General features: G+C 41.2%; 4 protein-coding genes across 6 annotated transcripts; all 4 read left to right on the top strand.

Moving 5' to 3' along the window:
• The first annotated feature begins 118 nt into the window (after positions 1-118).
• Positions 119-5,541, top strand: LOC125767001 (sodium-dependent nutrient amino acid transporter 1-like). Its single transcript, XM_049433196.1, has 7 exons — positions 119-607; positions 1,945-2,462; positions 2,549-2,664; positions 4,069-4,327; positions 4,401-4,767; positions 4,863-5,124; positions 5,211-5,541. The coding sequence occupies exons 1-7, from the start codon at positions 512-514 to the stop codon at positions 5,459-5,461; spliced, it is 1,869 nt and encodes a 622-aa protein (XP_049289153.1). The 5' UTR covers positions 119-511; the 3' UTR covers positions 5,462-5,541.
• Positions 5,542-6,987: 1,446 nt separating this feature from the next.
• On the top strand, positions 6,988-10,699 carry LOC125766999 (sodium-dependent nutrient amino acid transporter 1-like). 3 transcript variants are annotated; one of them, XM_049433192.1, is made up of 5 exons: positions 6,988-7,384; positions 8,580-9,097; positions 9,167-9,538; positions 9,602-10,230; positions 10,298-10,699. In XM_049433192.1, the coding sequence occupies exons 1-5, from the start codon at positions 7,271-7,273 to the stop codon at positions 10,546-10,548; spliced, it is 1,884 nt and encodes a 627-aa protein (XP_049289149.1). In that variant the 5' UTR covers positions 6,988-7,270; the 3' UTR covers positions 10,549-10,699. The 3 variants fall into 3 exon arrangements, with proteins under 3 accessions (XP_049289149.1, XP_049289148.1, XP_049289150.1); XM_049433191.1 differs by having other exon boundaries at positions 6,988-7,396; XM_049433193.1 differs by having other exon boundaries at positions 6,994-7,309.
• A 107-nt stretch (positions 10,700-10,806) lies between these two features.
• On the top strand, positions 10,807-15,875 carry LOC125767007 (sodium-dependent nutrient amino acid transporter 1-like). The gene is made up of 6 exons (XM_049433211.1): positions 10,807-11,159; positions 12,641-13,483; positions 13,559-13,662; positions 14,428-14,791; positions 14,863-15,124; positions 15,192-15,875. The coding sequence occupies exons 2-6, from the start codon at positions 12,653-12,655 to the stop codon at positions 15,440-15,442; spliced, it is 1,812 nt and encodes a 603-aa protein (XP_049289168.1). The 5' UTR covers positions 10,807-11,159; positions 12,641-12,652; the 3' UTR covers positions 15,443-15,875.
• A 925-nt stretch (positions 15,876-16,800) lies between these two features.
• Positions 16,801-20,109, top strand: LOC125767002 (sodium-dependent nutrient amino acid transporter 1-like). The gene is made up of 7 exons (XM_049433197.1): positions 16,801-17,421; positions 17,654-17,960; positions 18,029-18,251; positions 18,325-18,595; positions 18,681-18,784; positions 18,890-19,518; positions 19,587-20,109. The coding sequence occupies exons 1-7, from the start codon at positions 17,353-17,355 to the stop codon at positions 19,847-19,849; spliced, it is 1,866 nt and encodes a 621-aa protein (XP_049289154.1). The 5' UTR covers positions 16,801-17,352; the 3' UTR covers positions 19,850-20,109.
• The last annotated feature ends 1,085 nt before the right edge of the window (positions 20,110-21,194 follow it).

The raw sequence follows: 21,194 nt of genomic DNA, 5'->3' as shown, positions 1-21,194 counted from the left end.
AAACCTACCTGTCTTAGGTGGTGAGTGTGAGCCTCACTGGAAACCTGAAACTCGCTGGAAAGTGTATTGGCAGGGGGATTTCCCAAACGCGTGCCTCGCCAGCCAAGGGTGGTGGCTGTGTGTCTGGCAACGGAAGCTGCAGCTAAAGCTGCTGGAACGAAACCCCACCAAACGACTGCGGCGTTTAAATATTAGTGCCACCCAGTTGGGGTGTCGGTGTGTTGATATATACTCCCCTGTAGTAGCTCGCAAACACGCGAGCCCGCCACTCGACTGGAACTGGTGAACGAACGATCGTGCCAAAAAGCGTTCACTCGACTGGCGACGCTACACCTGAGCGGATCGTACGTTAGTGAGTCGCTGTGAGATTTGTGAGAGATATACATATATGTGCCATATACGACGGTTCGGAAGAAAACTCGTAAAATAGTGACGAAAAATCCTGGTACACTCGGATAGTGGAAAAGTGTGACCGCCACGGTAGACCACGGGTCGGGAATTCACTCACAGAATGGAAAACAGAAGCTACGTCGGCGATGAAACCTGGAATGCTGACACACTGCCCGTCGGTGGGCTTGCAGGTTCCTACCATCATCATCACGCACAGGTGAGTTTTTGGAAAGTGATCGCAAATGTTTGATGTGTTCGCGTACGCTCGGAAGGCTTGCACGTGTGCGCGCACGGTAAAAACCCGTCAGTGACTCATGCCGCCATTACGTAAGCATCTACACTTTCGGCATTGATGGCGGGAAGATTGGATGGAGCAAACATGCTTTACCTTCGCGCCGCGCTTATAAAAAAATGTGCTGCTTTCTGAAGCATTGATTGGTGCGCCGGCGCATCATCTTGCGTGTGACTGTGGCCGGTGAAGATGAGGGTGCTAACGAACATGTTAGACGCGGCTGCATACACCAAAAGCACGTGCCGGGAGTGTGTGTTAAATACTGTACCACCGGTAGCAATTGTGTGTCTGCAATTGAATAATGGCGTATGGCGCCGGTGTTTTTGTTCGAAACGTGGACGAAAGTGGTTTTATTGGTGACCGATGGCAGTTACGTTGGAATTGAAATTGTCGACCCTCAGGATGACTAAGCATTTGGTTGAGATAGTAGATAAAATGATGTGCTTAGAATGTGGTGCATGATCAGATCGTTACAATTGTGTTATATTTTAATAAAGTGCAATAATCATACAAGTACCCAAGATTCGTTGTTTGATGTGAAGTGCAATTAATAAATAATTATTTTACAAATTTCATTCCTAACAATACGCACAAGCCGTTTAATTTTTATCAGCAAATCACTTTGTTCTGTAGTAGTCCGTGAAGGTAATGTAAAAGTATAAATAATCAAACCAAGAAATAAAAATCATTGCATAGTTTTGGTTCACTTCAATTTGAACCAAACAGTCTATAGGAATTCGTAAAAATATGATTTTTTATTTAATAAATCACCACACCGAAGAAAAGAAGGATTTTCTTCCAACCTAGTTTTTAGTTTTTTAGAAAAGTCATGAAATTCTCTAAATAAAACCAATTTTTATCAACAGAGTTTACACATTTTTATCAACTACCATGTAGATGAAAACTACGTAATTATAGAAATAATAAAAGCAAATTCAAAATCTAAAATGATAATAAAAAAATGATAATAAATGCAACTGCATTATGACATCTTATCAAATATATACGCCTTTTTCTTAAATCATTCCAAATAATTTCAAGGACCTGAGTTTCAAAAGCACTTCATGTTTTGAAACAATTCAATTTCGAAGGCACTTCATTATACACTAGCTCAATGGTTCCAGCTTAGTTAATTGACTTCTTGTTCATGCATAATACATAGAAATTTAACCATCATTCATCATCATGTTCATGTAACATGATTTGATCATGTAACAAGCAAAATATTCACAGAACCCTGTTTGCTTTCCATTTCCATGCAGCATCACACGGCAGTCGATCTAAAAACGTCCGCAACAGACGATAAACCACCGCTTCGTGAGAAATGGGGACGTAACATCGAGTTCCTGCTGTCCTGCGTGGCTCTGTCCGTGGGCTTCGGCAACGTTTGGCGTTTCCCGTACACGGCATTCAAGAACGGTGGCGGTGCATTCGTTATCCCGTACCTGATAGTACTGTTCATTATTGGACGTCCCATCTACTATCTGGAAATGGTGCTCGGCCAATTCTCGAATCGTGGTTGTGTCAAGGTGTACGATCTGGCACCAGCCATGCGTGGTATCGGTGTCGGTCAAACGGTAGCCATTTTTACCGTAATTACATACTATGCTTCCGTACTGGCCGTAACCCTCCGGTATCTGGTGGCCTCCTTCAGCCCCGAGCTGCCCTGGAGCAAGTGTGATCCCGATTGGGTCGATTGTGTCGATTCTAGCCGGCTCGGCAGCATAACGCTGGGCGCAAACGTAACGCAACCGCGAACGTCGGCTGATTTGTACTTCCGGTAAGTGGTTGGCAGTGCATCGATGGCATAAGGCTATCGCAAGAGTCGCAACGCTCATTTACAAAAACTTGATCAAACTTCAACAGCAACACGGTGATGCATTCCGCTGACTCACTGGACGATGGTTTGGGCTTTCCCGAATGGCGGCTTGCACTGTGTTTGATCGTTTCCTGGATTTGCATAGTGGGCATTTTGATCAAAGGTACGTAGGTTTTCCCTTGGCCGTGGAAGTTGAGTCGAACTAATTACCGCAAATTGTCAATCAAATGTGTAAAATGTGATATTGTGCTCTAGTCACAGTGGTATAGATCTGCTTAATTGGTATAAAACGGTTTTTCTCAATTCTCAACTAAGCAAATTTTTAATTAAACATATTTAATTGTAACTTTTACTATTAATATCCGTGTTTCGTGTAGTGTCACTAAAAAGATTTCGATATGAAATATCATTTAAAAGAGCTTAATTGAGTTATATTGCTCTATGTGAGCTCAATTTGAGCTCTAGCAATTTGAGCGAATTTCGCTAAACGAGCTCTTTTCTGAATTTTCTGAATTTCTATCAATCGCAATTTGCTCAATAGAGAACTAGGTACATCGCGCACAACACTCAGCTCTTTTCAAAGAGTTTGCTCCAACACTAATCTCATGCAATAATTTTGAGGTCAACATGGAGCGAGAAGTGATCACTAAGGACATGCAAAAACTGAATCAAATGCTAATACTTGTGCCTTTGGTAGCCTTTCCTACGGCCCTGGCCGGCCTGGGATGATGTCGACCAGTAGTGCATCGATGCATTTTTCTAGAAGGTGTATTAATCACCAAATTAATAAGTTTGGTTATTTTATCGTCCAAATATCACCTTAGACCAATGATGTCAAACTCATTCTGGTTTGTGGTCCGGATTGCAAACAAAAATTATCTTGCGAGCCAAGGCAAGTCAAAAGGGGAGGGAGAAGTCGGAAGGAAATAAAATTCAACAGTTGTTTGGACTTCAAGAAGATTCAAGAGCGTGTTACTTAAGTGTTAAAGAGTACATACACAACATATGCACATATATTTTCAATTTTCCAAGCTAAACCTCACCCCAGCCAGATATTAATCGATGCTCTCGTTCTTCCTTCGCGGGCCGTATGTTGGACATGTCTGCCTTAGATCGGAAACGAGCTATTTATCAAAGAAACTTAAAATCATCATTAGGATCAAATTTATATTTATAAATTCATCAGAAATCCTATGCTCAGAATCCTGAAAGCAGGCCATTTTTATAATGTTTTTAAAAGAAACATTACCAAGATTGATATAGATTGATAATTGGCTTAATAATCTACTAGTTACTAGACCAAGGTTAACATACAAGGAATCATTAAGAATTTGTCTTTTTAAAATGAATATCATAAGTGTCTTCCAACATTTTTAAGACTTTCCAAAGAAACGATTTAAAAATTTGTTTTTGATATATTACAAATACAATTAAAAATCAACTTGAAACCAATCAACATCAAAGGCTCAAAGCATATTGTAATTAAATTTTCAAGTTCCACAAAAGCTGTAAAATAGATCTAAATTCAAAAGCCGGCAATTTATGATTACTTTTTTTCCCCTTCCAGGCATTAAAAGTTCCGGCAAAGTGTCCTACTTCCTGGCCATCTTTCCGTACATCATCATTGCCGTCCTGCTGGTACGCTCACTAACACTCGAAGGAGCGTGGACCGGTATCAAGTATTTCTTTGAGCCACAGTGGGACAAACTGTTGACGATCGAAGTTTGGTATGAAGCCGTCACGCAATGTTTCTTCTCACTGACCATCTGTTTCGGTGGGTTGATCGTGTACTCGTCGTTTAATGACTTTTCGAACAATATCTACCGGTGAGTAAATATTGTCTCTTATGTCCATTAAGAAGATTCATCATGAAGTTTGTTTTTTTTTTTTCCTTTGCAGACATGCGCTAATTATCACCTCACTGGACACAGTCACCTCGCTGGTGGCGGGATGTGTTGTGTTCGGTGTGATTGGTCATCTGGCTCACGTTACCGGCCAGTCGGATATTTCGAAGGTGGTCCAAAGTGGACCTGCCCTAACGTTCATCACGTACCCGGACACGATAGCAAAGTTTGACTTTCTGCCTCAGTTCTTCTCGGTGCTGTTTTTTTTCATGCTGTTTCTGCTCGGTATTGGCACACTGATCGGTATCGTAACATCCGTCATTACCGCCATTCACGACCAGCGACCGGATATTGCCCGGTGGAAGATTGTCATTTCGGTGGGGTTGGCCGGATTTTGTATTGGTCTCATCTACATCACACCGGTAAGTGATCGGGAAGGGATGAGACAGGGAGTTGATTTTGTTTTTAGTAAAACTAATACCTTTTGCTGTTGCTTTTTTTGTTTCCACAACTTTAGGGCGGGTTGATTATCCTAGAGCTGCTCGATTACTATGGTGCAACGTTGGTAACGATCACGCTGGCCGTGTTTGAGCTGCTTACCTTCGCCTGGATCTATGGCGTGAATCGAGTGTGCAAGGATATTGAGTTTATGTTGGGCATCAAGACAGGATTGTTTTGGCGTGTTTGCTGGGGCATCATAACACCCATCACCGTGCTCTTCATACTCCTTGTCAGTTTGATACAGTACAAACCACAGAACGTTCCACTCGGTTACAATGGTATGTAGTGAATGTGATAAAATTTATCAAACAATTCCCATTTAAACATTTCACGGAAACTAATATCCTTTTTTGTGTCATTCCAGCTCTCGGATGGTGTTTATATGCTTTTGCCGTGATGCAACTACCCTGTTGGGCTGTTTACGCCATACTACAAAAGCAAGGCCTGGTATGGTGGGAACGCTGCAAAGCTGTTCTTCGGCCAATGGCCGACTGGGGCCCGGAAGATCCTACCAAGCGATCGGAGTACGGCACCTTCATCGACGAGTACAAACGACAGTCGTCTCAACGTGCCGGAACGCTTGTGGAAAAAGTTCGAAGAAAGTTGTTCAAATGAAGCGTATTGTTTAGATCTGTGATTAATGCGAGCGTGTGATTGCCACTAATTTTTAATAAATTAATTTTTCTAATAACAAATATGTGTTTTACTTTTATTAGTAAATTGTTAAAAACGAAAAATAAACATTTTTATTGTGTTTCGCGATGCTCTACTGTATTAGCACCAGCTATAGCAGCTTGTGACATTGAGCGTTTTGCATCGAGTTGTTGCACGACTAAGAGCCGTCGGCGGTGTTTTACTTTCAACAAGACACACAAACACGCTAACCCTTCCTGACGCCCTTTCTTCGCCCGGTAGTGCATCCTCGTCGGGATGACCATGACCGTCATTCGGTGCTTCGTTTGTAATGAAACGAGCGCATGCGTACGTTCGGTTGTATCAGCTGTATTTCATTGAGTAGCTCTTACCAATGTTGTTACGTTATATACAGGGTGGTTTTTGGTTGCTTGAATGTTTCTTTACTTCAACTTTTGTTCAGCAATTGTTTTAGCATATATTATATAGATAAAAAAGTGGAATTCAATTAGTTGTAACGAATTAGAATTAGTTTTGGTAAACACCTTATAAAACTTGATTAAATGCTTTTCTAACCACCAAACTAGACTATTATTTTCTCATCTAAAATGTTTTTCTCTCACTATTAACTGCGACATAAAAATAATAAATTTTAAAATATTTCACACACACTCACCCTGCAGCGAAGATCGTTGCGAATACATTACGAACGTAAGCATCCGATTGCGTATATTTGCGGATTGTGGTTTGCGGTGTTTACAAACAGCTGACCGACGCTTCAGACTTCCCACGCAGCAATACGCTTCTCCGAATCACTTTGCTCATCAAATGCTTTCATTAATCATCTGGTCAGTGAAAACCACTTACAATCAGAATGAACGGTAGTGTGCGAATATTGCCTTTTCATATTCTTTTTTTTTCAGTATAAGTGATAAGTGATAAAGTAATAAAAATTAACAGTTTAATATACAGAAATGTTAAAAACATTCAATGTGGGACCAACAGAGAATTTTTAAAAAACTTTATTATCAAACTTTTCCTAAACGTTCTAAACGATTGAATGAAAACGTTTCACCGTTTCACTAACATCGACTTTTTTTAGGTTAATTTTAATAAGTTATTTATTTGGTTTAATAACAACATCAACATATCAACTTGGAGACTAAATAAATATTTAATTCTAGCAATGAATTCTTCTCACATTTAATGTAAAAATGTAATGAAATAAGCAATTAATAAACTAAGGAGTTTTAACTAATCTCTCGTTATTTTGACTCACGGTGATCAAGTATAAAAAGATTTTCTTTTTCAACATATATAGAAAACATATTAACATAGTAAATAAACATAGTAAATAAATGTTTTAACTGTTGATTAAACTTTAATAGCTGGATTGATCGTAAGAAGCACTGTAAGCTTTGTACCACCAAGCTTCCGCGCATCGTTTGATCTTGCGCAGAAAATCAACCCAAAATCCGAATCGTCGAAGCTTTTTATACCAACGAAAAACCGAGCACCATCCGGTTCGATCGATCGATCGGTCAGTATCAGGCCAGCCTGAGATTCGGTACATTTCCACGCAGCAGTGTGTTGCCGCTCCGTGCAGCAAGAAGCAATATCGTCCCTTCGGATCCACATCCCGATACGCAAATTGTTGTGGCATGTGCAATGTGTGCTAATGAATGAAGAATTCCGCAGAATCGCATCAACCGATCGAACCAACGGCACGTGAATTGTAGTGCGACAAAGCAATCAAACAAATTATTTAAAACAAAGCAGATCAATTCAACGATGGATTCCACCCCAAAGACAATTGCCAAAGGATTAACCGTACGTGATTGGGATGCATCCACCCGGCGGCATTCATTCGATTGCCTCGTGCAAAGGTCACCCCCAGCAACTGTGGTCCCGTGTTTGGTATCATCTGTTTTCGTTCGTTTGGATGCCATTTTGGAAGTGTTGCAGTTTTCCGCTTTTCCGCCTAGTGTAGTGCAAGAATTAAAGCAAAAACCGACTTCCCCACGGCAAGAATTCGTTTGCTGGCATTCTGCCAGCGGAAACATTAACAGTGTCGAGCGTAAACTTCCAAAATAAATTTAACCATCCATCACCGTGTACCTTCATCTCGTGTATTGGTGTGTGGTTGCGTGGCTGTGCGCCTATGTCACACGTGCCAAACGATACGTTCCCAGTAGTCATTAAACATTTCAATTGGTTTGATCGATTTGATTCAAATATCTTCGCTCGTGTTACTCGACGGTCCGTCTTACGGATGGAAACATGATGTGGTGCGACAGGCAGATAGGGAATTGCAACAAAAACAGAAATTTGGCTATTATTATCCCGTCCCCACTCGAGTAACACCCGAGAAGTAGGGCACGGCGAGATCAGTATATCCTGTTACCTTGTTGACAATGTTGTTTCATGTTATTTGTAAAATTCGGAAGAATAATGTGAGCGGGTGGGTAAAGATTAAAAAAACACCATTTGTGTACATATCAGACACAACAAAGTATGAATGATAATTGAATCGCGATAGAAAACTCAAGAAATTAAGAAGAACAGTCCAGCCTGGCATGGAAAGGGTTTATTAGCGAAGTTTTTAAATTATTATTTTTAGTACTCGTTAGAAATGTCTTAATGGAAAAAGTCCCAAAAAAAATATAGTACCAAATATAGACATGTTGATATGGAAGCCTAAAAATATCTAACAGATGAAAATAAACTTATCGCTTTAAAAATAAATCATACGATAAACTCGACTAACAAACGTGAAACATCTTTTTTGAAGCTATACTCAGTGCCTTAAAAATATCCCTATTAATTCTGATTTTTGTGAGCGATATATCAACGACATCATTTTGAAAATTTAGACCATGTAAGAGCAAAAACTGCAGTAAACAATTGAAAAAATTTTCTAAGTTCAAATTATAAAAACCGATATAATGCATGAATAGGTCCGATAACATCCACAACATAGAAATAACACACAGTTTGAGGGAGTGTACTTATACGCACAGTGAATGAATGCCAGCACTGCTAATATTTACATCGTCCCTACCTGTACTCTCAAATAAATGCATTCTTGTGTTCACTTCAGCACACCAACTGTGTCACCTTGGCTATTGCGTCCCCAACCGTGCCGGTGCGCGAGAAATGGACCAGCAACATCGAGTTTACGCTCTCCTGTATAGCGTACTCGGTCGGATTCGGCAACATCTGGAAGTTCCCGTACACCGCCCTGGACAATGGAGGCGGTGCCTTTCTGATACCGTACCTGGTAGTGCTGTTTGTGATCGGACGTCCGCTCTACTACCTCGAGATGGCAATGGGACAGTTCTGTAGCCGTGGGTGTGTTAAGATTTATGATATGGCACCGGCAATGCGCGGTGTCGGTGTGGGCCAATCGGTCGCAATGGTAGTAGCAATGTCCTACTATACGCCCGTGTTGGCCATCACCTTGCGTTATCTGCTGCTATCGTTCAGCAGTGAGTTACCGTGGAGCAAGTGTCATCACTCGTGGAGCCGGTGTATTGATTCCGATTTTCGCGGATATTCCAACACGTCCGAAGCTTCCATCGAGGATCGAAGAAATGTGTCCGCGGAGTTGTACTTCACGTAAGTTGGAATATCTCCAACCTTGTCAAAGTGAAACTAGCATTCTAATCCTTTCCCCCCCGACAACAGCAACACTATAATGCATCGAGCTCCGTTAGCAGAAGGACTCGGATGGCCTGATGGGAAGCTGGTCCTCTGTCTACTCGTCTCATGGTCCATCCTCGTTGTGATCCTTATCAAGGGCGTAAGGAGCACAGGCAAAGCGGCCTACTTTCTTGCCATCTTTCCGTACGTGATCATTTTCATTCTGCTTGCACATTCACTAAGCCTTGAAGGTTCGTTCGAGGGTATCAAGTTCTTTCTGACGCCCAAATGGGAAAGTCTTTTTACGGCCAAAGTCTGGATGGAAGCCGTAACGCAGTGCTTTTTCTCACTATCGATCTGTTTCGGTGGTATCATCGCGTACTCTTCCTTCAACAATTTCTCCAATAATGTCTACCGGTAAGTAATAGTGCCACGGTTCCGAAAAAGGATGAGCTTTAATGATATGTCTTCAAACTTTAGGGACGCAATGATTATATCCTGGCTAGACACTTTCACATCAATCATCGTGGGATGCATCGTGTTCGGTGTGTTAGGCAATCTGGCTCACGTCACGCATAGAACCAGCATCCAGGATATTGTGCGGGAAGGACCGGGACTAACCTTCATGGCATATCCCGATGCGATCGCCAAATTTGAGTACTGTCCGCAGCTCTTTTCCGTACTCTTCTTCCTGATGTTCTTCATCGTAGGCATTGGTAGTAATTTGGGTGCGATCACCAGCGTCATCACAGCCATCCGCGATCGATGCCCAACGGTAGAAAACTGGAAAATCGTCATGGGCGTTAGTGTGACGATGTTTTGCGTTAGTGTCGTCTACTTAGCACCCGGTGGGTTGGATCTTCTCGACGTACTTGACACTTATGGTGCGAAGTACGTAACGCTCACGCTCGCACTGTTTGAAATTCTTACCTTCGGCTGGATCTACGGTGTGGATCGAGTCTGTCGTGATATAAAGTTTATGCTCCAGATCGAAACGGGTTTGTTTTGGCGTGTGTGCTGGGGTTTACTTGCACCGCTACTGGTGGGTGTTATTCTGATAGTGAGTTTTGTCGATTACGTCCCACTAAGCGTCCCGGTGGAGTATAATGGTAAGTTCAATGGAGATGTCTAAACACAGCAAATGAGTAATTATGCATCGTTCCTCACTAATTCTAGTTGGTGGATGGATTCTGTACACATTCGCCATCCTGCAGCTACCAATATGGGCCGTTTACGCGATCATAACACAAGACGAGAAAGAATGTCGAACCAAATGGAAAACAGCCTTCGAGCCCACCACCAACTGGGGTCCAGAAAATGAAAGCACCCGTGAACAATACAACAAGATGGAAAACAAACGGTGCCAGTTTACTACTGACCCAAGTCGACATTGTACGCACAGATTGTGTGGTAAAATATTTAATTAACAGTAGTACAGCAGGACAAATATTTATCTTCCCTCCCTTGTCCTTGTTATCCGCTTAACCGTTTGCTTCGCATACCGAACACCACCATTCAGATAAAACTATGCAGTGAGCTGTAAATGATAAGATGATAATAAAGCAAAAGAAATTCCAACCATTTTTGCATCACCAGTAAAAGGAATACGGTATGGTAACGTCGCAGTTTCGTTGTCGAGTCGGTTGCCAAAGAAAATTAACGCTCCTTAATCGATTCCATTGTGCACAAGAGTAAATAATTCTACGAACTGAACTGAAATCTTTACAACCACAATGGAGTGGTGTGTTCTATGGAATCGTTCATCGGAATTGTTAAAAGTTGTCCATCCATCAGCAATAAAAGTTCGCCTTAGATGCGCCATTGGTGCACTTTCCCGGTGGCATCGATATTGCACTTGCAGTGCGAATGATTTTCCTGGTAGAAGCACTTCCACCAACGGCACACGATCGTTTGATGTCTGTTTTATGTCTCGTTGGTTGTTGCGGTGAGAATCACGCTCAGTACACAAAAGACAGTCACCAAGCAACCGGTACCGTAGGTGGTGTTACTATCGAGGCGTGCTGCCAAAACGATTGTGGTAAGTGCGCAACCACATACAAAAAAAAACTTCCTCTTCCGAAAAATAGTGGAATGAAAGTGCCTTTCGAACGGTGTACAATGCCGAACAAAGCCATCGATGGGGACGCAAATCGAAAATATACCGAATGGCGCAGTAAAAACACATGCCAGTGACTCTATCCAGATGGAAGTCGATAGTGAAAAGGTGAAAATGTTGTGCATAATTTCTTTGAGAAAAAAAGTGATTATATTTGATGGTTGTTTACAAATAGAAACAGTGGAAGGATTTAAAAATCAATAATGCTTGTAAATATAGCTTACATGCAATATCTGCATCATGTTGTTGTACGGAATGACCTTAGGTCCTGAATATTTGAAAAATACAGCTTGAATAATCTATTTTACCCAGATACAAAAGTTAAGTACGTACTAACAATTTATGGGTTGTGTTTGAATCGATTAAATTGATACGAGGTATGTAGAATGTTCAATTTTAGTACTGGAACTTCCGAGCGTTTTAAGAAGTTTTAAATATTGATTAACCATTTCGAAAAGCTAATTTTTTTTAAACATTTTTCGGCGTTCTTACCAGACAAAAGATATATAAACGTCATGTATGAACAACAGTAGAATTGTTTAATCACAAAAATTAAATTATTTAAAGTTTATGTTCCAAAATGTATTAAAATTAATGGTAAACATAAAAATGTAAAGTTATCAATTTTATCTACAAAATACTCTGAAATGTTTTGAAATCATCTGGAGATAATAAAAGTGAAGTTACTTCGAGCTGCTTGAAGGATAAATGGCAAATAAAAGTAGTGTTAAACAATTTTATTAAGTTAAAAACTTTCAAATAATATTAACCTTCCTATTAACTATGGAATGTTAATTTAGGAAAACTTTTTTCTTTCATTTTAGATGGCTAATAAAACAGATAACGATATCGTGCGTCAGAGCTTTTACAGTTTTACGACACCTTGCCACTAACAGATAAAACTTTGTTTTGTCAGTCTGAGACATGTTGAGATTTGTTTGACATCAAGAAGGAAACTTCTTTTCTAATGAGCAAACTTTAATATCACTTCGCCTTAAAATTCACATGTTTTGTAGTCTCAAATGAAAAAAAAAATGTATTTTGAACTGATTTTATTTATGAAATATTTTTGTTGTTTTGAAATATTTTAACCATATCTTATTGATCGAAATTAAGTAAACAACACAAAAATATTTTTCGTTAAGCTTTCATATAAAGTTACAATATAGATCAAAGAGGATAAAAAACATTAAATAACCACTATTAAACCACATAATGCGATGCTTCAGTGTTTTTTTGTGATACGTACTTTGCCAATAGCACTTTCACCGCACACGACCGAAGTTCATTCATAAGATGTCTGGCTGGTCACGTTCCCCAATCGGCGATAGTTTCCCGCCGTCGACTTCAATCAAAGGCAATCACTGCAACATGGCAACTAACTGCTTGATGATATAATTAAGTTACAGAACACCATGAACACCCACCCCAACCCGACACCCGTCAGCGGCTCTGCTCAATTAACCAACGGCGGCAGTGAGGCGCCGGAAGTCAACACCCAACCGAAGCCGGATGATGCGGTGCGCGAGAAATGGGACCGTGGTATCGAGTTCCTGCTGTCGTGTGTCGCACTGTCGGTCGGTTTCGGCAACATTTGGCGCTTCCCGTACACGGCAATGCAGAACGGTGGCGGTGCCTTTCTGATACCGTACCTGGTGGTACTGTTTCTGGTCGGCCGTCCACTCTACTATCTCGAGATGGTGATGGGTCAGTTCTCGAGCCGTGGCTGCATCAAGGTGTTCGATGTGGCTCCACTGATGCGTGGTGTGGGCATCGGACAGACACTTGCACTGCTGCTGATTCTCGGCTATTATGCCGCGGTACTTTCGGTTTCGGTACGCTACTTTGTTGCATCGTTCGGTAGCCCGCTTGCATGGGGTAGATGTGAACCGGAATGGGTCGGGTGCGTTGATTCGGAATTCAAGGGGCGCGTTCAGAACGCCTCCTTTCGACCGTCGGCCGAGTTTTACTTCAATCGCTCCGTTCTGCACAACTACTGGACCGTGGACGATGGAATTGGTGTGCCAGATTGGAAGCTGACACTCTGTTTGCTCTTCTGCTGGATCTGTATTACCTGCATTTTAATTAAAGGCATTCGAAGCTCTGGAAAGGCATCCTACTTTTTGGCTATTTTCCCGTACCTGATACTAATCGTACTGCTCATCCGTACCTGTACGCTGGACGGTGCAGACCAGGGCATACTGTACCTGTTACAACCACAGTGGGAAAAACTGCTTGACGTACAGGTAGGTCAATACCGGAGGCTTGTTTTACGGGTAGCGATGGTCTATAACTTAACATTCTAAAACATCATTTGCCAGGTTTGGTATGCAGCAGTAACGCAATGCTTCTTCTCGCTAACGATTTCTCTTGGTTCGGTGATTGTTTTTGCTTCGTATAATAGTTTCAACAACAATATTTACCGGTAAGATATAATAGCTAACCATAGCAATATACCATCCTGAATGAGTTTAACTAAAACAATCACTTTCTGCATATTCAGATTTCATCTTACTTCTTGCCCTTTTTTCATGCCTAAACTGTTGTGTCTAAAGCTCTTATATGTACCTGCTTTGGTCAGCACTTTTTTTCCTTGCATAAATAATTCAAATTATAGATTTCATGATTGGCACATTTAAGCTGAGTACATAATCATTTGTAATAAAATTTCTGGAATGTTTAAGTAATTTTCATCTAAACCCATTACAGTTCAGGGGTATCAAAATTGAATCTAAATGGGATGACACATTCTAGGCCATTTAGGAATGATTCCAAGTAGCACGCAAACGCATATTTTTGAATAAAACGAATGAAATTGTAAACACTGAAATTTTAAGATATAAAAAAATCGAACAAAAGTTTTTACACTCTCATTACAATTCACTTTAACTTTAATTCTTCTCATTTGTTTATCGAATTCAGGCACAATGAGTTTTTTTAATGGATTCAGCATTGTATTTAGCCATGTATCTCGTTACATCAGAGCACATTTTTATCACTAAGTTAATTATCATGAAGTTTATCATAATTTGCGGCAAATAGCTACAAAACATTTTGAAGAGCAGATTAATTATTTAGTTTCTATTTGCGAGTAATTTAACCATAAAACATTAATGTGTTGAAAATGAAGGGCAAAATGCATTTTTTTTTCATTTCTGAATCAAATTCATTCTTCATCTTTCTTCTTCAGCGATGCGATGATAATTTCCTGGCTGGATACTTTCACCTCCATCATATCGGGCATCGTGGTGTTTGGTATCGTCGGTAACATTGCGCACATTACGGGCAATCGTGTGGAGGACATGCAACTGCAAGGTCCCCAGCTAACCTTCATCACCTATCCGGATGCGATTGCAAAATTCGATGCGGCCCAGAACGTGTTTGCCGTACTGTTCTTTCTGATGTTTTTCTTGCTCGGATTGGGCAGCAATACTGGCATCGTGACTACGATTGTGACCGCCATCCGGGACCGATATCCCCAGCTGTCCAACTGGAAGGTGGTGATGATGATTGCGATCTATGGATTCGGTTGTGGATTGGTTTACATTACACCGGTAGGAGCTTTCTTTGAGAGAATAGTCAGTTGTATTGAGCTACTTCATGTACCGTATCGATACCTTTCCAGGGTGGGCTACACGTGCTGGACGTAGTGGACAAGTATGGTGTTACGTTGACAACGCTTACACTTGTCATGTTGGAAATTGTTACCTTTTGTTGGTTGTATGGTGTGGACCAGATTGCACACGACATACAACTCATGCTCCACAGAAAAACCGGTGTATTCTGGAGAGTTTGTTGGAGCTTTGTAACACTCGCTATTATCATCATTATATGGCTTTTCAGCTTCATTCAATACACCCCACTTCCAGTTCCAATCGGAATGACTGGTACGAGAAACGAAGACTTACGATTTATTTCAAATCTCTACTAAAGAGCACTATTTCTATTTTCCAGTATTTGGTTGGTGTCTTTATGGCTTTGTTATGGTGCAAGTAATAGCGTGGGCTGTCTACGCATTGCACGAAAGGAAGGAGAAGACATTCATCGACAAGATAAAAGGTGCCTGTCAACCAACGACCGATTGGGGTCCGGAGAATTCCTCGATGCGAATGAAATATCGAACAGAAATGTCTAAACGGCGTGAGGAAAATAGGGTAGGGAAGAACGTTCTTCGTAAAATCTTGAATACGTTTTATCAGAAATAAAATGATTAATTGTGCGTACAGTGTAATAAAAAAGCAAAGATATACTTATTTTTCCATCCGAATTAGAGCATCATGAGCTTGAGTCATGATATTGGGTTGTGTTTTTCCAAAGATGTTGTAAAAATCACTCTGTTTTAATCTTTATTCTGTCTTGTCTGAATCAACTGATTACTAAAAATTTGCTCCCAAGGGACTTGAATACTTAGCAGAAATATACATAAATTTTTAAAGAAAAGTTTCCTTAACATAAAAAAGATTATCAGTAAACGGTATGGTGTCAGGCGATTCTTGAGCGCAGTACGATTGTGAACAAGACAAATTGAATTCTCTACATAATTAACTATAAATGCGATACAAAAGATTTTGTAGTTTGTCAGCAATACTTTTTTATAAGAAAATCCGTTATTAAACAAAACATTTTCCATCAAAAATTTAATTTTTGAAACTCTAATAAACGAGTGGAAACGACAAAATCATTTTCTTCATTAAGTGGATATGACTCTCCAAGAAAGAATGTTCATGACTGTTTGATCTCATAACTAAGCATCTAGTCACTATTTTCAATAGCTCAGAACACATGTTTTCCCTCATTCTAAAACTATTACAGCGTATCATGCAGCATGACTAACACAGCTATTCCCTAGAAAACGAAATAAAAGCACGCCTCGTCAGAAGTTCTTTTCGATTCTACGTGAAATCCCAAATGCATCCAAGGCAAACGATGCATATCTGTTACGAAAAAAAAAATTTTATGATTGCAGCTCGTATTCTCCCATTCGAGTAGCTTAGTGGACTGATGATTGAAGACAAAATTCCAGAGAACTGTAGACACTTTCCCGGTGGAATGTACATCAAATTGATGCCAATTCCGTAATGCACCGTGCAAATGGATCGACCGTCCAGATCGAGAAGATGCGACTCCCGCTGACGGGTTTTGTGCTCTTTATTGCATCGGAAAGATGGAACCGTGAGCTCTTATCACATTAGCAGCGTTGTTTATGGGTAGGAAATGTAATTTATGTGCTCACTTTACAGTTATGTACCAGGTAGAGCTTTATCTTGAGAAATGATAATTAGGTAATCTTTATGAAATGTATGTGCAGAGGAAAAATTCTGAACAATTTTAGTCTGCAAAGATGTAACTAGCTTGTGATCGTGTATTCGTGGTAGTAAGTGGTTTGCTATTAATATTTCACTAATAATTTTTCCTTCGGGAAGACCGACGGTTCCCGCTCGGAAACGGCTCCAAGAGCTAGTTTACAATCGCAGGTGGCTGCCAACTTTCTAGAGTGAAAAACAACAACAAAACCAATAAAAGTTTGTACAAAAAATATCGTAGAAAGTACAGCTGTATGCAGTGAAAAGACTAGCTGAGCGACCGTGATGCATCGAGTCTGGGCGTACGCAGTTAGTTTACCGGTTTCGCTTTTGGGAATAACCCGCGTCCATGTATCAAACGTGTATTGGCCCCGAGTTCGGGTTTTACGAGATGGAAATACTGCCGTTACCCATCACGTACACTACCACCACAGATATACGGGTTTACTATCGTGCACTGTAGTCGACACTGTCGCACACGATCGTAACGTGTGGTGCACGGGTACGGGATGATCTGTGACTAGTGTTTTCATCGCGTTACCCTCGTCACAACTAAGCTGGTATTGAGTAACACTTGTGAACGGGGGTTCATTCAGAAAACGCTCGTCGATTAAATGTGTCCTGCATCCAGTGGAGCACCGTTAAATGCAGTTTGCACGCGATCGAGACAACATCGGTGCGCACACACGGTGTACAAACGCGCTGTTGCAAAATAGAACCAAGCAATCAACCTCGAAGTGAGAGTAAGCGAAGAACTCGCAGTCTCAGGTACTCTCAGTGTACTAGTTTTGGCAGTTATCTCGAGAGCAATCATGGAGAACCACGCGTACAGTGAAGGAACAGTGGAGAACGGGAAGGCTGATTATCGATCGGTAGCGTCGGTAAGTGTCAAAATGACGCAGCGATCGTAACCGATAAGCAGCGTCACATGCAATGTTGAGTTTGTTTTGCTTCCCGTATTCACAACAATGACAATGCAGTGCAATTTGCTGAACAGCATCGCGCCAACATCCGCGTGTGCCTGCTTGTTTGAAGTGTCCGAATGTTTTGCTTCTGGGACTGTTTAGTAGATTAGCGTTAATTGATTTAGTTAATCGATTTCCTTCTTTGCAGCCGATGAATTCTAGCACAACATTGCAAACGATCAGTGACGATACGAAAACCAGCACGAGCACGACGCGTGACAAATGGGGCCGAGACATAGAGTTTATGCTATCCTGTATTGCGTACTCGGTCGGGTTTGGCAACATCTGGAAGTTCCCATATACGGCCCTCAAACACGGAGGCGGAGCATTTCTGCTGCCGTACCTGATCGTACTGTTTATCGTTGGACGACCCATCTACTATCTGGAGATGATATTGGGTCAGTTCTCTAGTAGAGGCTGTGTAAAACTGTACGATCTCGCACCGGCTATGCGTGGTATGATTCTTTTTCTGGATGTGGTGAAAGAAACACGACAAATAACACACAAAATTAATTCTTTGCAGGCATCGGTGTGGCACAAACGATCGCAATGTTCGTCGTGATGACTTACTACGCGCCAGTGTTGGCGATTACGTTTCGCTACTTTGTTGCATCGTTCAGCAGTACTTTGCCGTGGAGTGAGTGTAATCCTTCCTGGTCAAACTGTGTGAATTCTTCCTTTGTCGGTAAACTGGAACCCACCAACACATCCGTCAGTTTGCAATCATCAGCCGAGCTGTTCTTCCTGTAATTATTCTCACACGCTTCTTTAAGTTTTCTTGAGGAAATTTTGTAACAATAATTTAATTTCGTTCTACAGCAAGGAAGTCATCCATAAAGCTCCCTCGCTGGACAATGGGTTGGGCATACCGGATTGGAAGCTTGCGTTATGTCTACTGTTCGCATGGATTGTCGTTGCGACAATTCTCATCCGTGGAGCAAAAAGTACCGGCAAGGCTTCGTACTTTCTCGCGATCTTTCCTTACGTGATCATACTGATCCTGCTCGTCCAAACCGTTATGCTGGATGGTGCAATGCAGGGCATCCTATACTTCATAACACCGCAGTGGGATAAGCTACTTAGCATCGAGGTAGGTCGTTACACCGTTACGCCCACAAACAAGCCCCCTAAAGTTAGACAATCCGCATTACACTCACATCGCTTCACTCTCCTAGGTTTGGTACGAGGCCGTAACGCAGTGCTTCTTCTCACTCTCGGTCTGCTACGGTGGTATTATCGCGTATTCGTCCTTCAACAACTTCAGCAACAATGTACATCGGTGAGTTGAGACAGCGATAATTGGACGCACGGGTACTCCTTTACTCGTTAAAATGCGTTATAAGTTCCAAACCAAACGATCGTTTGACCCTTTCCTGTTTCGCAGTGACGCCGTCATTATCTCCTGGCTCGACACATTCACCTCCATCGTTGCGGGTTGCATCGTGTTCGGAGTGATCGGCAATTTGGCGTACGTTAGCGGTCAGCCGGACATACAGAAGCTTGCACGAGACGGTGCCGGTCTTACCTTTATGACATACCCGGATGCGATCGCCAAATTCCAGTTCTTGCCCCAGCTGTTTGCCGCCTTGTTCTTCCTGATGCTGTTCATTGTTGGCGTCGGTAGTAATCTGGGCGTAACGACGAGCATCATTACCGCGATCCGGGACCAGCGACCAAATCTTAAACACTGGCAGGTTGTGCTGGGCACCGTTACCGTGGGATACTTCTTCGGTTTGCTCTACCTGACACCGGGCGGATTTGACTTTCTGGATGTAATCGATTACTATGGTGCGAAGTACGTGACGCTCACGTTTGCCGTACTGGAGCTCGCCACCGTTGCGTGGATTTACGGCGTTGATCGCATCTGCCGAGACATCAAGTTTATGCTTGGCATCGAAACCTCGTTCTATTGGCGGGTGTGCTGGGGACTAATTGCACCGCTCGCCACACTACTAATTCTTATCTTTAGCTTTGCCGACTTTGAGCTGCAAAAGGTCCCGATGGGGTACAATGGTAGGTTTACTATCATGCGCAAGGTCATCGGGCTGGTAAAATGAATGACGTTTGTGTTTGCTTTTCAGTTTTAGGACTGTTTATCTATGCCATCGCTTTTCTGCAACTACCCGGCTGGTACATCTATGCGATATACAGGCGGCGTAGCAAACAGATGGAATCGCTACGTAAAGCGGCCCGCAATGCACTGGAACCGATGGATATTTGGGGTCCGGAAAGTGATACCGTGCGGTTACAGTACCAGACCGAGGAGGACCAGTATCAAAACCTTCATCCAACGGGCACGAATGCTTTGAAGCGCATCAAGAAGCGAATGTTCAACATTGGTTGATTGGCAAAGGGCGTTCGGAATGTGATCACAACCACCAGTGACAAGTGATAGTACCTTTTTAATCGAGCTTACTTTCGAATCCGGATGGGTGCTACTTTTTTTCTCGACCTTTTGAGAAAACGCGGCTTAGAATTAATAACATCACTCTAGTTTGTGTGTTCACCATTAAATGTAACATTAATGAAACGTGATAGATGTATAATTTTATTTTCGGCTGTTTTATGATACTAATAAACGTTACCAAAGTTTTACTAAGCAAACTAATGAGGATTTTTTTTTAGTTCTTTAAAATTTTTATTCTTTGAAATAAATTTTCCTTTTTTAATAGTAAAAAAACTAAACAAAAGTAAGACAAACAAATTGAAAAATATTATGAACAGGTGTAAAATAATAAGCAATATATTTAAATTAATAAATAAAGACTTAATTATCTATAAAAAAAATTTAGCATAATAAAATCATTAATTGAATAAACCAAATATTTCATAAATGAAAAAAAAAACATTACTTTTATAATAAAAAAGAATACTTTTTCATTATTCATACATTACGTTACCAATACTAACTGAAACGAATCATCAGTGAATAATAATTTATTTTTACAAAGAGAAATATTCAAATGCTACCCACAACTTCACTCCAAACACTTATACACACCCTGCGACACAAAAACTTTCCATTCGTCACACTGAATGCATTCGTTTTGCATAATAATAAATTATTTCTTGTTTAAGAGGAAATGCCTTGGTTATATTGTAACCATCTGTAAGGCAAAAGCCGTAATAATATAGTTTTTTATATTCCTTGTTTGATCCAAGGTTGACAAAAATCACCGAAACTTCACAGTCTCGAAATCGAACAATTCATTTAACATGCGTTCAATCCGCTGCCAAAAAAAAAAACAAACACAGTCCAAAATAGTCAATAATGATGGGGGCTGGTAAGAAAGGGATTCCCAACATTTGTTCAACAAAAACAATATGCAAAGAAAACAAGCGATACATCAACACGGTGAACGATCTGCAAACGTAAGGATAAAACCTTTACGCGTATTTCCGTCAAGCCCCAGCATTCCGGGTTACCCGCAGGGAAATCCCAAACCAATGAACAACTCCTTTGGGAATGCCATCCAAAAAAGTGGGCAGCAAAATATGACAACAGGTGATCCACGGGCAGTTAAATTCCACGGCTGTGGCAATCTTCTCAGGGCTACGGAAAGACGGACTAATAAGTAGCTCCCTTACACACGGTACATTCCCGGCTTAAGTATCGCACGAGGGACAAGTTCTGCCCCATTAGGAAAAAGCTTGATAGCACGAAACTTACACTCGTGCCAGAAAACGAG

The sequence above is a fragment of the Anopheles funestus genome, chromosome 3RL (assembly GCF_943734845.2).
Source record: "Anopheles funestus chromosome 3RL, idAnoFuneDA-416_04, whole genome shotgun sequence".
Classification (NCBI taxonomy): domain Eukaryota; kingdom Metazoa; phylum Arthropoda; class Insecta; order Diptera; family Culicidae; genus Anopheles; species Anopheles funestus.
This window is presented reverse-complemented; position numbering and strand designations above follow the sequence as displayed.

What these genes read in the sequence shown, in the direction of transcription:
- LOC125767001 (XM_049433196.1), top strand. Translation starts at nt 512, where the DNA reads ATGGAAAACAGAAGCTACGTCGGCGATGAAACCTGGAATGCTGACACA. An exon ending in TTTTCGAACAATATCTACCG is followed by an intron (nt 4,328 to 4,400) that starts GTGAGTAAATAT and finishes TTTCCTTTGCAG; the next exon opens with ACATGCGCTAATTATCACCT. An exon ending in CGTTCCACTCGGTTACAATG is followed by an intron (nt 5,125 to 5,210) that starts GTATGTAGTGAA and finishes GTGTCATTCCAG; the next exon opens with CTCTCGGATGGTGTTTATAT.
- LOC125766999 (XM_049433191.1), top strand. Translation starts at nt 7,271, where the DNA reads ATGGATTCCACCCCAAAGACAATTGCCAAAGGATTAACCGTACGTGAT. An exon ending in TTCTCCAATAATGTCTACCG is followed by an intron (nt 9,539 to 9,601) that starts GTAAGTAATAGT and finishes TTCAAACTTTAG; the next exon opens with GGACGCAATGATTATATCCT. An exon ending in CGTCCCGGTGGAGTATAATG is followed by an intron (nt 10,231 to 10,297) that starts GTAAGTTCAATG and finishes CACTAATTCTAG; the next exon opens with TTGGTGGATGGATTCTGTAC.
- LOC125767007 (XM_049433211.1), top strand. Translation starts at nt 12,653, where the DNA reads ATGAACACCCACCCCAACCCGACACCCGTCAGCGGCTCTGCTCAATTA. An exon ending in TTCAACAACAATATTTACCG is followed by an intron (nt 13,663 to 14,427) that starts GTAAGATATAAT and finishes TTTCTTCTTCAG; the next exon opens with CGATGCGATGATAATTTCCT. An exon ending in AGTTCCAATCGGAATGACTG is followed by an intron (nt 15,125 to 15,191) that starts GTACGAGAAACG and finishes TCTATTTTCCAG; the next exon opens with TATTTGGTTGGTGTCTTTAT.
- LOC125767002 (XM_049433197.1), top strand. Translation starts at nt 17,353, where the DNA reads ATGGAGAACCACGCGTACAGTGAAGGAACAGTGGAGAACGGGAAGGCT. An exon ending in ATTATCGATCGGTAGCGTCG is followed by an intron (nt 17,422 to 17,653) that starts GTAAGTGTCAAA and finishes CCTTCTTTGCAG; the next exon opens with CCGATGAATTCTAGCACAAC. An exon ending in TTCAGCAACAATGTACATCG is followed by an intron (nt 18,785 to 18,889) that starts GTGAGTTGAGAC and finishes CCTGTTTCGCAG; the next exon opens with TGACGCCGTCATTATCTCCT.